The sequence below is a fragment of the Lolium rigidum genome, chromosome 5 (assembly GCF_022539505.1).
Source record: "Lolium rigidum isolate FL_2022 chromosome 5, APGP_CSIRO_Lrig_0.1, whole genome shotgun sequence".
NCBI classification, from domain to species: domain Eukaryota; kingdom Viridiplantae; phylum Streptophyta; class Magnoliopsida; order Poales; family Poaceae; genus Lolium; species Lolium rigidum.
Window position 1 is genome coordinate 124837087 of NC_061512.1, and position 17805 is coordinate 124854891.

The window sequence follows — 17805 nt, forward strand, 5'->3', positions numbered from 1 at the left end:
AAGTCTTCTCAATCGTGTGGGAGTAAATACCAGTGAACTCCTTGTTCAACTTAACTGTTGCAGAATTTCTGTGAGCCATATCATCGGCCATGAAAGCAAGCACATAAAAAGTGCCACGCTTTCCTTTTGCAGCAACATTCATACATTTTCAGTGAGCTGATCAACAGACTGTGATGCTAACCTCCTCAAACATCTACAATAATTAGACTATCGTGAATCTCACGGCTACCAGAAACAATACTGAGACAACAGCTGGCCAACCTGCCCTCTATAACAGAACCCTGATACAAACATCTGAATATTTCTCATATCTGAATGCTTCCGACTCCCATGCACAGATTTTTCATGTACTATTTACTGTGTGGTCACGCTCTTCGCTAGGTTCCTTGGTTGGTCGACATCAAATCCACGAAGAACAGTAAGATGGTATGCAAGCAACTGTAGTAGAAATTACAGACATTCTTCAGTAACGAAATTCCAACAAAAAGGAGATGGTGCAAGTGTAGGTTTTGGGGTTGGAGAAAAAAAGATAATACAGTTCGGACGAACCTGTAATGGAATAATATTGATCACTGGCTGGAGACAATCAGCAACCTGTGGAACTTCAATCACTCTGCAAGATCCACTGGGACTGACAGCGGATGCATCTCCCTTTGAGCACATGATAATCAAACGCCCCTTACGAGAAAGGAGCTGCTGGATCACTGACTGTTGCTTACTGCAGGACGAGGAGAACAGTTTACGAATTTTCCCTGCTGAGATGAAAATTGACTAAGCTCTGTTCAAAGCAAATACCTGAAGCATGCATCACGTGTTGCAATGACGATGATTGGAAGGTTTTCATCAACTAGTGCTAGCGGCCCATGTTTCATCTCACCAGCAAACATGCCTTCACTGTGCATCAGTGCAACCTCCTTAACTTTGAGGGCACCCTCCAAGGCAGTGGCATAGTTGTAACCTCTTCCAAACACAAGGAGAGACTCCGAGTCGATCAACGAAGAGGCAAGTTCCTTCATTTCAGAATCAAGTTTCAGAACTTCACTGGCATGGCCTGCATAGTGACATTACACACGTCATTTGAAAACGTCAACAAGAAATAACATTTTTCTTGAGGTGCATGGTACACTGTTAAACCAACAAGACATACCTGGGAGACTGGAAAGACCACTGATGATAGCTTCCCTTCTAGGTTGAGTGGATATTTGGTCAGAACCAATAGCCAATGCCAGCATTGCCATGACTACTATTTGACTGGTGTATGCCTGCATGGATTTCAGAGATGTTAACTGAGGAACAAGATGCCAAAAAACTGAACCTATGCAAGATGAGAATGACAAAAGTTCACCTTGGTGCTAGCAACACCAATCTCACAACCAGCGTTGATATGAATTCCACAGTGAGTTCTTCTTGAGAGTGTGCTTCCAACAGTGTTTGTTATGCCAACACAAAGTGCTCCGTTTTCTAGTGCATAATCAAGAGCAAGGAGGGTATCTGCTGTCTCCCCTGACTGGCTAACAAAAACTGCAGTGTCTTCTCTGTAGATAGGGCCTTGCCTGTCCAGCAAGTCACTTGCAACCTCCATAGTCACAGGAATACCTATGGACAAAATAACGAAAGGGAGAAACATATGTTTAAAGACTACTAGCAAAGTACCTATTGCACTGATGATTTCTAAAATTTCCATACAAGGACAATGCAGTTGGACATTGATTTGACTCACCGGTAAGTTCTTCCACAAAAGTTCTCGCAGCTAACGCAGCATTATAACTAGTGCCACAGCCAATAAAGACTACCCTTCTACTGCGTCTGATTGTTTTAAGGTGCTCCTTCAGTCCACCCAAAAGAACTCCACCATCCTTCAGTCTACCCCTCATTGTTGTTGTCAGTGAATGTGGTTGTTCATGGATTTCTTTTTGCATGAAGTGGTCATAGCTTCCTTTCTTTATTTGTTCAACTTCCATCTCAAGAACAGATAATGCTCGTTTTACAGACGCTGGCTTCTCTTTGTCATGGTCAAACTTAAGGATAGACACGCTACCATCCTGCAACATTTACAATTTTCAGAATTTGGGAAGGACATAAATTGTGAAGTGTAAGCTTTGTCAAAGAAACAACAACTGCTGCACATATATGCATCTCAATGTTTTATTTTTTCAGTCATTGTAAAAAGTGGGGAAACAATGGTGAAAATAGTAGCGATGAAGAGTGAATAGACCGAAGTTGATAAAAGCAAATTTCCCAGGCAAGACTGATTAAGAAAAAGGGAAGTTGTAAAAAAAGGCAAAGAAACAATTAATGATGCATTCAAACAAAGAAATCACTTCAAAAGTACCTTAATATGAACTATTTCATTATCTTCAATAGCTAAATAATTCTTAGTATGCTCCACAATAGCACATAAATCACTGGAGAAAAACAGTTCTTTGGGCTTTCCATTTGCTGTCAGTGCTTTGACATCGTGGAATGATTTCCCAATCTTTTGACCACTCAATTCCTGAAAATACAGAGACAATAGTTACGATTGGTACACCATCAAATTCAACTCAACAGAAGCGGCACTATAAGATCTATATTGTTACAATAACCGGAAGTGGAAGGCATAGCAATACCAAAATGGTAGGAGAAAGGGTAAATCATTACTGAACTATCCTTGCCATAAAATAGACAAACTTCTCTACAAACATTCAAACATAAATGTTTCATTGTGAAGGAATAATGTGGAACAAAACCAGCTAACCATAGAGTTACTATATATCGAATATTGGAGTGCAGACCTCGTGACAGATTCTCATTCATGACAAAACCATACAAGGCAAAAAAAAAAAACGCATACAGGTCTTATGTATGCAAAAGCAGAACTAATATCATTCTTCAAACCTTTATGTTTTCTGTTTGCATTTTTTCAGTTACATAATTTTGGAAATAAGTGGCGGCAGACATGCAGAGACGATTAGATATAATATGTTAACTTTAGATGTTAGGGTCAATAATAATATGCTTATTGAAAGGCTTGAAAACTTGCAGACATACCATAAATAGCTAGTGTATGAGCAGAATATTAGATTAACTTCCTTGACACAAACGAAATAGCAAAAAAAAAAGATACAGGGGTATTGTTGCTTACATTGACACCAAGTATCAGTGTGCTGCCTCGTTTGCATGCAATCAATTCGTTGGGGTAGTGTGGACTTTTAAATATAAGGGCGTAGGCTCCTTCAAGCTGCCTCATGACTTCATTAACAACTTCGATAAATGTCACATCACCTGCGAGAACAGATAAATTGTAAGAAGTCGCTTAACTTAGAACTAATACCCACATGTTCACACTCCGGACAGTAATTCAGTAACTATTTAATTCGTAATTTGATGATCAGATCTCTCGAGCTCAAGGAATTAACCTGCCAAGTTTAGGGTAATGTATGGCCTAGAATGTTTCTAGGTGACCAATAGGAAGTGTTGAGAAAATGTAACAGATGCATAGCTTTTGGCCTCATTTGGTTTCTATGTGGCAAATATTGCTTCAGCAATACTATAATTCTCTAAGAAAAACATACGAAACTAAGAAAACAGTATCTCATTTGTGCTTTTGCAATGAATACCATAAAACGTCCTAAAAACATACATATACCTTCTTCATCATGAGCCTTATCAAAAACAAATTTTGCTAGCTTTGGGATGACTTCTGTGTCAGTGTCAGACTCAAAGGTAAACCCATGCCGAATTAGCGTCTCTTTCAGAACCTGAATACATACATCAGAAAGACAAGTTATATCAGATATTTTGCAGTGCATCAGGTTATTTCGTGCATTATTAATTCGAGATTGGCATCAGGAGGTTGAACATGATCATGCTCTCATGCATGCAAGGTTTCAGTCGTGTCATAAACAATTGATCATCTTTTGAAACCAAACATTCTGAATTACAATATGGTGTAAGCAACCCTGCAACTTGCTAAATAATAAATTGAGATTCTTTTTTGGGGGGAAATCCTTCTGCTGTTTAAGACTAGTATACAGTAAGAGATAAGGAGACAACCCATGTGGAGGCCTGAGAACATGAAACTAATTATAGTCCACTAGCACAACATCTTCCTAGTTCCAATAATGCAAGGTGCATGTGCATCAACTGTAAAGGTAACTACAATCAAATACTGCAACAACAGAATTCTATATACAAGATCACGAGATTTTTTTAAGCAAACCTCATAGTTTGTGATGATGCCATTGTGCACGACCAAGAACTCATCACCGGCGCCAGAAGACTGCGGGTGACTGTTCCTCGGGGCGGGCACACCGTGCGTAGCCCACCTGGTGTGGGCAATTCCAGCATGCACATTGAATGCGGCATCCAAGTTGACATCCTTCTCATCAACCTCTGGAAAGAAAAAAAAAATGGAGCAAGTCTTAGCTTCTGTGCTTTCATTTAGTAGCCGCGTGCACCAAGTGAAGTAGCAGAATTCTCAAGAGGAACTTGCATACAGAAAAATCGACAGGAAATCCCGATAACAGGAGGGATTATGCACAAAATTGCATAAACAGTTGACTGATGGCATAAATCTGAAACAATTTATACTGGATCCTAACGGGAAGAATTGTAATTTTTCTTAGAAGATCCAGAATTCTGGGCGTTATGAGATCCCAATCTCACAATGCGAAGCGACAGCAGCAGCAGCAGCAGAATTGCCTTCCCAATGACCACCAAACCCAAAATTCAGTACAGCGGAATCCAGAATGCGATCTGAACCCCGGTCAAAATTCACCGCGTGAAATAGCCTATAAATTGCCGACCCCGATCGACGAACCGCATAGCTCAAGGCCCAGCTAGAGCATAAATAATCAAACATGCACTCACCGGAGTAGACGGATCGCACGAGGTTCTCGATCTTGCCCTCCTGGCGGTACACGAGCGGGGCGGCCCCGGCGTAGGGCGCGGCGGCGGAGGACAGGAGGTCGGCGTCGACGGCTATCCCGGAGGAGTCGTAGCCGCGGTACTCGAGGCGGCGGAGGCCGTTGAGGAGCACCTCGAGGATGTAGCGGCGCTCCCGCGAGACATTGTAGTTGAGGTAGGCAAAGATCCCGCACATCCTCGGCCGGGAGTTGGGGGGAGCTTCTGGAAAGTGGTTCGGAGAGGAGGTCGGAGGTGGAGGATGATGAAGGAGTCGCCGGGCCGATGACCGGGCTGCGGGGAGGAAGGAAGGAGGAAAAGGCCGCGTCTTTTGGGTGGAGGCTTCCCCTTCGAGCACGTTTTTATATGGTGGTGCCGGTGCGGGATGCAACTGCTAACGGGGAGGTTTTGTCAGGTCAGCGTCAGTGGTTAACTGAAACCAGGAGGGCGGAGCGCGCGGGCCGGCGGCGACGGCCGGCGTGGGAGAGGACAGGTGCGGGGAAGACGATGACGGACGGTTTGTGTTGTGGAGAGTCGGGATCGAGGGGTCGGACCTTCGGATTTTCTGAAAGCATATCTCCTGTTTAAAAAAGATTGCAGTGACAGGCTGACAGCCTCTAGGCTGTTTTAATGGTGTCATGCGTTCATAGTTTCTTCGCCTTGTGGAATTAGTCAAAGTCAAAATTTGCAACTTTGGTCAAATACTACAAACAAGAACTCATTGGTTTCCTCCCCTGAGAAAGTGCTCAAGATCAATACAGATGCTTTGCTTCATCGAGCAGGACAAGAACGGAAGTACAGGTTTGTTGGTCCGGAATAAGTAAGGGAAGCTGCTGCGTGGCCAAGCCCTTTGGTACGAGCGCGCAGCCACTGCATCCATGATGGAAGCGTTGGCAATTAGAGAAGAACCAAACCATGATGATTATGAACCAACAGGAATAACAAGTATTTTTTTAGGTTATAAAGACATGAAAATACGCTATTGCTTTCTAGTGAAAGATAATAGTTTTAGAACTTCAATTTGGCTTCGAGTGCATATGCTCCCTCTACAAAAGAAAACATGTTTTAAAGTGTCAAAAAAATTGAAAAAAATACTACTACCTCTATCTATTTTTAGATGTCAAAAATCCGTCTAAATTCGAATGTATCTGGACATTTTTTAAACATAGATACATCTAAATTTATATGAACTACTGGACATGTATTAATGGACGGAGGGAGTACATTCATATCTCCGTAATATATGTGTGTTTGTCAAGTTTCACAAAAAAGCGGTATATTCATACGGAACTTTGATATAACTACTTATAAAAAAGGAAACTTTGGTAGATATGCTATATTAAGGCTCACACCAAATCAAATACTCCCTCCGGCCCGAATTAATGGGCGTGTCCGTGATTTAAGTTAATTTTACAATAACCCCCTCAACATTTTAAATTTATTTAAAATTCGGTCCAAACCAAAGGGCCATCGTCTTCCTCGTGTCGGGCGACCACGCGCTGCTGCCGGCAGCTCCCGGCGAGACGGAGTCCGCGCGGCGCGGATCCGCTCGCAGTTGGGAGGCTCCCGCGGAGGAGTACCGCCGGCCGGCCGCTTCCCCTTCCCCTGCCCAGGCCGGCCTCGTGGGCGACCTCATCGAGCTCGGCCCTGACGGCACCTCCACCATCGAGCACGGCCGCCGTCGGTCGTCGAGCTTCGGCCTCCTCTTTCGCGACAGCCACTCCGCCGCTCCGCCTCCGTCGGACGCACTCGCCACCGTCCCGTCCGTGCCCATCAGCGACGCCCCTTCCGCGCCCCTCTGTGACGTGGTCTGAGACTTCGCCCTCCTGGATACGCCTTTGCCTCGGTGAGAAAATACCTGCAATCCAGATACTCCATCACAATACATGCTGGTATATTTGCCACACAAGAAAAGTGAATTGATACATGCTGGTATAGGTGACGCTAGTTTCAGGTAGCGACTTGAAACCTAAACAAACAAATTGTTGCTGAATGGTACAGAACAAAACCAAAGAGTCTCAACCTGGTCAAGAACTGAAAAACTGACCGTAGTGGCAGGCAGTGATTGATCAAAGTGCCCGTCCTGACAGCTATACTCAGACAAACAATATTCGAAACAGGGATCGTGTGTACTCAGACAAACAATATTTGAAACAGGGGTCGTGTGTACTGTATGTCAAATTCGAAACAGGTTTCATCCAAATTCGATCTCGAAAACGTCCGAGCGTCATTGGGGCGGCGGTACTCCTCTTTGTCTTGCTAGGTATCTTAGAGAATTGAAGTATCTAGCTGGTTGAAATGGTTTCAGTGTTGGTCTATGAGGTATCTAGCTGGTTGAAATTATTCAGTGTTGGTCTATGGTTGAATTAAGTATCTAGCAGGTTGAAATATAGCATATACTCAGCATATACTCAGCATAGATCACTTTGCACATACCACTGGATAGTCTGTCGTGTAGATAGGGAATAGCTTTGAATTTTCTGGCCTTCTCTTCCTCCAGTTTCTTCTGTAACAGTTGTGCCTCTAATTTCCTCTCCTTGTCATGCCCTCTTTCCTGTAACATGGGTACACTAATGTTATTTGCAGTAGATTCAGAATACAGCAATATGCAATTAACTGGAAAAGAATTGCCGCCAAAAACTACACCATCTTACTGTTAAGTATAGGTGGCACAGACTGCTTATTGACTCCAGTTGAGCTTGTTGCCACCATATAGACCCAGCACCTGTATTGACTCCAGAAAAGCAAACACAGGCAGTGCCTAAATTGATGCCTGTATCTGAATTTCCATTTATTAGTCATCTTCCACAGAGATATATTTGCAATTCCTGAAAACATGCAGGATATAGAGATGTCAGTATAACATGTTGCTCATTGATGCAGGATATAGAGATGTCAGTATCTCCAACGATTTTAAAAATTTTAAAATGTTGCTCATTGATGCAGGATATAGAGATGTCAGTATAACATGTTGCTCATTGATGCAGGATATAGAGATGGGCCTGGATCTCAATGTCAGACTAGAAGAGGAGGAGGATAGAGGGCTATACCTAGATCTCAACATCACACTACAAGAAGAACATGTTGTGCACCCAGACCATATTCCCGAAGAAGAACATGTTGTACACCCAGACCATATTCCCGAAGAAGAACATGTTGTACACCCAGACCATATTCCCGAAGAAGAACATGTTGTACACCCAGACATATTTCCCGAGGAAGAAGAAGAACATGTTCCGCAGAGGCGCCGTACAGATGTACCAGAGAGTCACAAATTCGCAGCATATATTGCGTTGAAAGCTCTCAGCAAATACAAACCAATTGAGAAGGTAGATAAAGAACTTGTGGCTCAACTTTTGAAAACAAGTCTTAGAACCGTGGAAAAGGCATGGAAGAAGGCAGTCGATCAAGAGGCAAAAAATGAAGAACCTGATTTTTCAAATAAGCGAAAGGGCAGATGTGGTCGAAAGAGGAAAGCGCTTAATCTCTCTGAAAGGGTGCCTCAGGTTGCACTCAACAAAAGGGGTACATTGAGAGCGCTGGCAAGGTCCCTTGATATCCCTTATTCTACACTACAAAGACGGTTAACATGGGGCGAGTTAAGGCGCCACACCAGCGAGCCTCAAGCCATTTCAATCTGTGGAAAACAAGATCAAACGGCTCAAGTTCTGCATTTCAATGGTTGATGAAACAACAACAACAACAAATGCAATGCCTTTGTTCAAAAAGATGGAGAACATAATTCACATAGACGAAAAATGGTTTGATATGACCAAAAGAAATCGAACGTACTACCTCCTTCCAGAAGAAGAAGATCCTGTCCGCACTATTCAAAACAAGAATAGTATTGGCAAAGTCATGTTTTTAACTGCGGTTGCGAAACCCAGACATGATGCGCAAGGAAATGTAACGTTCGATGGAAAGGTAGGAATATGGGCCTTTGTCACTGAAAGTGCAGCTAAATACAACTCCAAGAATAGGACAAAAGGCACCATGGAACTAAAGACAATCAATGTTACTAGAGATGTCATGCGGGAATATCTCTGTGAAAAAGTAATTCCAGCAATCGCAGAACTATGGCCCGACGATGGTCATGGGGAAACAATCTGGATACAACAAGACAATGCTAGAACGCATGTTCTGCCAGATGATCCCGCTTTTCTGGCTGCCGTTAAAGAATCAGGACTGGATATCAAGTTGACTTACCAACCTCCAAATTCACCTGACTTGAATGTCCTAGATCTTTGCTTTTTCAGTTCAATTCAGTCCCTAGCATTTGAGAGTGCACCAAACACTCTGAAAGAACTGATAGAATCTGTTGAACAAGCTTACGATGATTACAAGGTGGATACACTTGAGAAAGTATTTATAACCTTGCAAAATGTATTGCTGGAGGTTATGAAAGACGAAGGTGGAAACAAATACAAGCCACCCCACATGGGCAAGGACAAACTCAAAAAGGAGGGAAAATTGTCTGATACACTAGAAGTTGACGACGAACTCTATCAAAAAACCTTGGAGCTGATAGCCAACTATGAGCAACAATGCACACTACAAAACCTGGCAGCATTGGCTCAACAAGAGGAGCAAGAGGAGAAGAAGATCAAGGGAAAACAACCAGCCAAAGCATCAAAGAGAAAATTCCCCCAAGTAATTGTCGATGATCACATAATTATCCCAGGAAACACATATGCGACATGGTTGAATGACCCATCAAGCCTTATCCGTCAATGGCGTCGAGTCGAGACACGGACAATTAACCTCATCCGGGAAACAAAAATAGGCGAATTCCAAGCTTCAATACAGGAGAAGCTCGGATAAGGAGGGCGCAAACAAATGTAAAGTACAAGCATGGTATATTGCAAAAAAATGTAAAGGTGAAAGATGGTTGTAATTGTGTTGGCTGTAAAGTATAAAGTAGAAGCATGGAGTATATAATTGGTCGACCAAGGATAAGCTCGGCTAAGGATAAGCTAGTCCTCCTAAAATAGCTGGCATGTAGTACTGTAAGAGCTTGTTTAGTACATTGAACAAGGTGAAAGATGGCTGAAACAAGGTGGCGTATATAATTATGTTTGCTGTAATTGTTTGAACATTATGCAATGTAAAGGTGGAGTATATTATTTATGGCATATACTGGCAAGATCTTACACATAGTGCTTATAATTATCCTAGATTTACACTAATTAAGCTCTACAGGGAAACCACTACTGCAAATTACTGAATGATTGCAGATGACATCTACTCCTTTTTGCAAGGATTGTGGCCAGGGGACTTCCCAACAACTTCCTCACTAACAATTGAACCCTTTTCCCAACCACTTGTGTGCGAATGAATCAATAAAGCCATAGTTTGGCACCAGTTCTCGTTGTCATTCATAGCAAGTACTCCTAGATGTGATGAACACTGTTTGCATGAACTCAGTTTGCAACTGAAGTTGCAGTCACTGTAAATGAACACTGTCAAATGCTGAAAAAGCCTTACTCCAGTGTCGCTGCCCGTACCTGAAGGCGTGGAGCTCGTGCTGAGGAAGGCGTCGGAAGAGGAGCGAGCCACAGCGGCGGGAGCGGAGGTGTGTGGGTGTGCTGCGCGGCGACGGCGTGGGATTTCTTGTGGTCGGGCTCCGGGTCGTCGTGGAGCAGGACGGCGTGGAAGGAGGAGCAGTTGCGGACGGTGAGGGAGCGGAGGAGCGAGGAGGGGGTGCGCGTGAGCTTGCTGGCGGCCCCGGGCCCGTGGGCGTCCATTCCCCGCCGCCTGGCGCCGCCGTCAGATCTTCTTCTTGTTCGTGTTCTACGCGCCGCCGGGGAGGGAGCGCAGATCGGCGTAGGAGACGCCGAGCCGCAGCGGCGGGAGCCGGGGGTCGTCGGGGTCGGTGGATTCGCCACCGTCCCTCGCGGCAGCGGCGGAGCTGAGCGGGCCGCGAGGACGCCGTCCCGAAGCGCGAAGCCGTGCCCGGCAGGGAACTCCATGACGCCGCTGCCCTCCACGCCAGTCGTCGACGAGCACCGCCGCCGAAGCCGGCAAAATCGGAAGCTTGGGGGCAAAATCAGAAGCTTGGGGGCAAAATCAGAAGCCCGCAGAGGAAGGAAGGCGGGGAGATGATGACGAAGGAGGGCGGGCGGCGAGGGAGGGGCGGAGCAGGCGACGCGAGGGAGGGGCGGAGCAGGCGGGCGAAGCAAGCTTGGTGGCCGGCGGGGGAGCAGCGGGGAAAGGGATAGAGAGGTAGGAGACGACGCGAAATGGGCGAATGTTTGTCGGGGAAATTAGAAGGGCCATTTTGTAAGAAAACCGTCACGCCCAATAATTCGGGCCGGAGGGAGTATGTTTCTCCATGCAAATAATCAAATGTGTTTGTTTTTCAGACGATGGAGCACCTGAATTTGAAGAGTGAATTCAAGTCCACGGTTAGAGGATAATAGCCCATTTCTTTCTCCACCAGACAGATCTTACTAAGCTACCCCGTTTCACATTTCATATCATGATTGTACTTTAAATTTAAACTAAAACCACGATAAGAATTATGAAACGGAGGAGTAGTAAGATGCTAAGCAGAAAATATATGAAGTACGGAATGTGCAAGTGAGGTTAGACTGTCGTTAAGTTTGGTGGACTATAGCTAGCCCACATGCGCTGACTCGAAGACTTTGAATACTCTCCCGAGCTGATCCGGGCGCATATCCATCCAGACATGCTACCGTCGCTCTCGCTTGTCACTATCCACCCGTCCACATGCCTTCATGCTACGCGCTTCAATGTAGCTACCAAAACATGTCCACGCTGAATTCATGTGTATCGTACGTGTGGATCGTGTGGATTGAATATGTCGTTTTCTAATTGCTTCGATCTCGGGAAAACATATTCTGCAATTTCCGAGCCTGTTCGTCATGCTGATTTTTTTTTGTAAGACTCCAACGCTAGATGCAGCTGATTCTTCTGCTATGTTACAGGACCTCGGGGGTCTGGCCTGCTGTGAAACTTAAGGCCCGCAGCATATGAACTCAAAAGGACACCCAGAAGAACGGCTGAATCTGTGTCTTTTATCAGCCCATGCGAAGGAAAAGAGAAGTTGTGTTCACCTACCTCACTTCACTTTTTTTTCTTTTTTGCAAAAATAGTACAGACATATATCCTCACACATATGTACATACACTCATCTTTATAAACGCACGTATGCATATCCTACCTCTATGAACATCTCCGAGAGACTGAGTCCAAGAAACTAATCCGACGGGTCTTGAAATTGACGAAATCACCACGAACGCTTCGCTGTTGACGAAAACGTCGCCTCCCACTGAAAAATATTTCGCATTTTAATGAGACACCAAAGTGTTAATCTGTGATTTAAACTCTAGGGGACTGGGGATGTCACTGCCCTCCTAACCATCCAACCACAGGTTGGTTCTCCTCACCTCACATTCCTCTCCTTTCGAAATAAAAGAGCCTCATATTCCTCTCGTCTGATCTCTATAGTGCTTTTGTTGGCGAAGGCTCCAAAGGAAAGAGAATGCGTCGAAGAGGTGGTTATATTCATGCACTCGATTCAAAGCTCGTTAACCGCGACTCCCAAATTTTGTGTTGCCATTCAAAGTTCATTGAGATCAATTTCGTCAAATTCGTCTCCTATGGTCGATATTTCAAAAAAAAAAAAGCATTAGCTTTATCTTGTCGTTTCACATGATTTTTATGTTGTGAGTTCGCTTTTTCAATAATCGTAGACAAAGTGGTTATGAGTTTATTATTGAGTAGGTGAATTTCAAGTGAAGTTTTGCGCACTTACCTCGCCTCAAATTCCTCTTTCTCCTGATGTCTATGAAGTGCGTCAGTTTGCGGATATCTCTAAATAAAAAATGGCTGCATACATATTTTCAAAATTTATTCGAACATTAGCTTTATCTCGACTTACTGCACAACTTTATGCCTTAAGTTTTCTATTTGAGAATCATATACAAAGTGGTTATGAGTCCATTGTCTTCGTTTTTCTCGTTCACCCTACTCCCATTTTATCATCTTCTCTTTGTGCCAACGCTTTGGTTAATGATGCTCACTACATGAAAAATGTCTACATTGACAAGGTGGTGTTTTCGTGATTGATACCAATGTTGGTCAACCCTGTAGCTATTGCTACCTTGGTTCGTACAGATTGTGAGCTAGTTGGATTGGCGTTGAGTGCTGATAGCCAGTAGAATTACACCGATGGGCGGAGTTGTTTTCTCTGTTTATTTTTGTTTGACACGTTTTTGTTTTTGACACACTTGTTTCACCAACATGTACTTTCCTTTAATGCAAAAGCAGAATCTACTATTCATGGTCAAGAAAGGGATATATTTTAGTTTTTCAGAAAACTTCGTAAAACCCAAGGAGATATAATCGCTAAAGTGTAGAGATAATCAACTAAGTTTTTAAACATCATTATACTACTTTTTATTCACTGGTCACATAGGTTACAGCCTTGATAAAGAGAGGTATAATAGACATAGGTGGATCATCGAGCCGGTCAGCCGGACATGTTGCTCAGAACCCCGTGCTAGCCTAGCTAGTTCGTGATCTACAGAGTTTGATTCATGATAGTTATGTTGAAACTGAATTTTCGCAAACTCGGTCTCTAGGTGATAGCAATCATCCATCGGACAAGCTTTTCCATAGGGATTTGCTAGTTCTCAGCTCATTTAAGTCCTACACCGTTTGATTTGCATCGTGATTCGTTGCAACTGAATTTTTTCAGTCGCAAGTGGAGTTACAATTAAGATTTCTTCAGTAGCAAGTGGAGTAGCAACTAAGAAAAAATTATCCAAACCGTTAATTTGCTTCATGATTCGTGCTAGTTATCAGTTGCAACATAAATTACAACTGAGATTTGATGATATCATCTAACCGAGAACGAGTCGACTAAAAAATAGTCACACCCTTTCAATAACATATTTAGAATCCGATATGCAGGAGCATGGCCCAGCAATCGGCTTTGTGGCAAGCGTGAAATGCATAGCTGTGAGATGAAAAATAATCAATGTAAGCTCCATCGATCCTAGCCGTTTTGTGGTTTGGCGACCATAATTTCACGAAGTGCGAGTGAAACGAAAAAAGAGAGATAGGTGCACATCATGGTCAATTGGGATCGCCGCCCTGTCCTTTGTCCGCGCCTAACCAACCGGACGGACAAGCAAACAAACAAATTTCTCCCTCGCTTTCCTCAACGCCCCAAAGTCCAAATCTTGTCCTGCCTGCAACAACGTCTTAAACAACAGCGAGGTACTCCAGAGGTGGCAGCACGGTGTGCGACGCGACCATCCCAACGACGGCGACATCAATGCCATCGTCATCGTCCCTGCCGCCGGCTCGCTGGGCTGCATCTGTCTGTCTCGTCGACCAGAGCTAGGCAGACACAGAAAACTCTCAAATTCGCCCATGCTTGAAGCAGCAACAGCGAGCGGAGGAACATGATGATGGTGCCGTCGATGCCGCCGGAGGTTGAGCCGTCGTCGGCGTCGTCGTCCCGGCCCAAGCGGCTCTACCAGGACTGGAAGGGGAACAACGTAAGTGCATGCTTTGCTCGACTCCCCTCCTCGCCTTCTTCTATGTGTCATGGTCAGTAGAGCTGGGCGCCATGGCAGCTGCGCGACTGTAGACAGCCTTTCAGCTGACATGAGGTTCTTGAAAGCTCCATGTTCTTGTGTGAGATAGCAGAGTGTATCCACAACAAATTATCTTTGGTCTCTGCAGGTATTCCTGTGTGGCGGAAGGCTTATACTCGGGCCGGACGCAGCCTCCCTGCTGCTGTCGACGTTCCTCGTCGCTGGCCCGGCCATCGTCTTCTGCTACCAGATGCAGTCCAAGTTCTTTCGCTCTAACGGGCAACCACACATGCACCGGGCTGCGCTGCTGATTGTGATCATCACAACATTAGTGGTTAGTGCTCATCTTTGCTGTCTGCTATCTTCAGTGGCACCTTTGTCATAAGCTCTGCTGTCATACTCATACCCCACAATCACAATGGATCCACACAGCAACCTTAGCAACCTTTCCAGCCTTCACACCTGAAACTGACATCAATAAGACATTTAGCATTAAAATTCCAATTGCCAATTGCCCAGTATACACACCATGTGCAACACTGAATAAACCCGTGTGATATTGGCCAAAATGTTGCAGGACCTGTTCTTCCTGTTCATGACATCGGCCAGAGATCCGGGAATAGTGCCACGAAACACAAGAGCTCCGCCGCCCGAAGCTGATGAACGAAACCTCCCTACCACGCCATCAATGGAGTGGAGTATGGGGGGCACCCCGCGGATGAGGTTTCGTCGGACCAAGGACGTCATCGTGAATGGCTTCACAGTGAAGCTCAAGTTTTGCGAGACCTGCCTCAGGTACCGCCCGCCACGATCCTCACACTGCTCCATCTGCAACAACTGCGTCCAGAAGTTTGATCACCACTGCCCGTGGGTTGGCCAGTGCATTGGACTCGTAAGTACAAAAGTGACCATGTGCATTAAGTCTGCAATTCTGGCATTCTATTCTCCTACCATGTGAGTACTACCTATTTCCCTACCATTAGGCATATAGGATATTATGATGGACATCTAACAGAGTAAAACCAAATATTGTTCACCGAACTTTATTTTCAATAAGAGCCAGCAAGAGAAAAGATCAAATGGTGTTTCCTTGTAGAAATTACCAAGCCTAATCACCCCTTTTTTTTTCTGGCAAAGGGACGCTATCTCAAAAGAAATAGTTTACCAAGAGATTTAAACTTGTGCTTGCTGTTGCAACAGTAGTCTAAGCTTTACAAAACTTCTCTAAACCAATTAAGTCAAATTAGAGCATACAGCTAGTGATTGTGGGCGCATTTCATTATCTGACCAGGTTTGCAGCTAAGATCACCTTACAAGGACTATACCTAACACTAGCATATCCCCCACCAGCTGACTTTTGAGGCCTCACCGCCTCAGGGACAGTTCCAAGAATTCATCACAACGAAGAGAACTTGACATCAAAGAAGAATAGCAGGCATTGAAAGACCAGATTAACCAAAAATTAAGCATCATATATGTGTTTTTTCGATTACCCAACAATGTCAAACACAGAAATACTGACCGAGTCATATTGATATTTGCACTCTCAGATAATTGCAACTGAACCATCATAATCCCAATGTCTTCTCTTCCCCCGCAGAGGAACTACCGCTTTTTCTTCATGTTCATAGCCACATCAACGTTCCTGTGCATGTCCGTCTTAATCTTTTCATGGCTGAATGTCTATGGCGAAAGGGAAGACAACGGTGGCTCTATCTGGAGGGCCTTGCGCAAGGAAGTGTACTCTTTTGTGTTGATCATCTATACTTCCATTGTTGTATGGTTCGTTGGTGGCCTAACAGTATTGCACCTATATCTGATTAGTACTAATCAGGTAAAATTTGCTTCCTTCTGCTGCAATGTTAAATTCTTGTTACAATTTCTAGCTCTTGAGACTCAAGTAATGCACTTGAGTACACTAGAAAATACTAGGTCTATTCTCTTGAACTAGCACTACAATATACCATGACATGGCTGCACCACTGTTGTGAAATACGCTATTTTGCCAAAGTTTGTTTCATTCTTTAGCTATTTATATGAAATGGTTTCTCTAAGAAGTTATGGAACTAATTGTACCCGCAACGCTAGAGCGTGCACAAGATGGTGGCCCCGGGCAATCATATTGCACACACAGAAAAATGGTGATGTACTGTTGAGCGTGCAAAGTGTGTTTGGGACTGGAACCGTTTGCCATGTGTTATATCTCCTTCAAGCATCATTCCCAAGGAGACCATTCAATTTGTAACATTACATAGTAGATGATGTTGCAGAAAACATAGAAACCTGCTTCACTGATCATAAAAAACTTGTTTACTGTTTGAGCATATTTTGAAAGCCTGCACCCATAAAAAGCCAAGTGACAGTTACCAAGATGGAGGGGCAGGAAAATATCTATTTCCTGCCTTTGTCAATCAAGTAGAAACGGCGGGAAAATGTGAGTTTCCTGCCATGGTGAAAAAATGGGGCAGAGCCGTATTGGAAAATTTATTAAAACATCCATCATAGAAGGTATATAGAGGGCTCATTAGATAATGAACGAATAGGTTCGTGATATAGGAGTTTCTATTTGCCGTGCTTATTACTGTTGTACTTTATATTAATATAAACATTGCATAGCTTTACTGATATTAGCTACAAATTGTGCAGACAACATACGAAAACTTCAGATACAATTATGACAAACAGGACAATCCTTACCGGAGGAGCATCGCAGAAAACTTTGCTGAAGTGTTCTTCACCAAGATCCCTCCTCCAATGAATGACTTCCGTTCACAGGTAGGTGAGGGTGCTTTGGAAGCTGGGTTCTACACTCCATACATTGGGTTGGATGTGACTAGCGCAAGGGAGAAGATTGATATAGAGACGCGAGAGAAGGAAGTACTCGTAGGGGGGATTCAGATTCCAACAGTACTGCAGAATATAGACTACGGCTCCTTTGAAGATGGTTCACATGACAAGAGCAAGAATGATGGCAACAGAACAGTTTCTTCTTCTCCAGCTTGGGCACAAAAAGGAAGTGAAGGTGCTGGAACATCAGTAGCAGCTATGGAAGCATGTAAGGAAGAAACAAGCGAGGACGATGCTAAGGAAATTAGTAGTGCAAATACAAGTCCCGCACGAACATCCACACAAGGTAATGCAATATCTGATGATGAGACAGTTCAGCGCGATACTAAGGAGAATAACTCTCAGATAGAAGTTGAATCTTCCCAGCCCGTGAAGGACATGAGCTGATAGGTATTACTCATATATGTTTTGAGTATTTGTCCATAGATATGTCCACTGTGAGTTGACCTCATTCTTTACAATATAGAGAAAAAGGAAGTACAGAAAATACATTTTTAAGGAGAGT

At 44.0% G+C, this 17805-nt stretch overlaps 2 protein-coding genes across 2 annotated transcripts; one reads left to right on the top strand and one right to left on the bottom strand.

Annotated features, from left to right (window-relative positions):
* Positions 1 to 104: 104 nt before the first annotated feature.
* Positions 105 to 5157, bottom strand: LOC124653684 (glutamine--fructose-6-phosphate aminotransferase [isomerizing] 1-like). The gene is made up of 11 exons (XM_047192754.1): positions 4852 to 5157; positions 4202 to 4374; positions 3629 to 3740; positions 3125 to 3264; positions 2333 to 2494; positions 1721 to 2042; positions 1346 to 1596; positions 1148 to 1262; positions 796 to 1051; positions 550 to 718; positions 105 to 438 (listed from the first exon to the last, which is right to left on the bottom strand). The coding sequence occupies exons 1-11, from the start codon at positions 5081 to 5083 to the stop codon at positions 355 to 357; spliced, it is 2016 nt and encodes a 671-aa protein (XP_047048710.1). The 5' UTR covers positions 5084 to 5157; the 3' UTR covers positions 105 to 354.
* Positions 5158 to 14039: 8882 nt separating this feature from the next.
* On the top strand, positions 14040 to 17796 carry LOC124655405 (probable protein S-acyltransferase 4). The gene is made up of 5 exons (XM_047194308.1): positions 14040 to 14414; positions 14602 to 14787; positions 15031 to 15345; positions 16054 to 16287; positions 17100 to 17796. The coding sequence occupies exons 1-5, from the start codon at positions 14319 to 14321 to the stop codon at positions 17685 to 17687; spliced, it is 1419 nt and encodes a 472-aa protein (XP_047050264.1). The 5' UTR covers positions 14040 to 14318; the 3' UTR covers positions 17688 to 17796.
* Positions 17797 to 17805: the final 9 nt, after the last annotated feature.

What these genes read in the sequence shown, in the direction of transcription:
- LOC124653684 (XM_047192754.1), bottom strand. Translation starts at nt 5,083, where the DNA reads ATGTGCGGGATCTTTGCCTACCTCAACTACAATGTCTCGCGGGAGCGC. An exon ending in TAAGGCTCATGATGAAGAAG is followed by an intron (nt 3,265 to 3,628) that starts GTATATGTATGT and finishes CTGTTCTCGCAG; the next exon opens with GTGATGTGACATTTATCGAA. An exon ending in TGGTCTTTCCAGTCTCCCAG is followed by an intron (nt 1,052 to 1,147) that starts GTATGTCTTGTT and finishes GTCACTATGCAG; the next exon opens with GCCATGCCAGTGAAGTTCTG.
- LOC124655405 (XM_047194308.1), top strand. Translation starts at nt 14,319, where the DNA reads ATGATGATGGTGCCGTCGATGCCGCCGGAGGTTGAGCCGTCGTCGGCG. An exon ending in AGGACTGGAAGGGGAACAAC is followed by an intron (nt 14,415 to 14,601) that starts GTAAGTGCATGC and finishes TGGTCTCTGCAG; the next exon opens with GTATTCCTGTGTGGCGGAAG. An exon ending in TGATCATCACAACATTAGTG is followed by an intron (nt 14,788 to 15,030) that starts GTTAGTGCTCAT and finishes AAAATGTTGCAG; the next exon opens with GACCTGTTCTTCCTGTTCAT.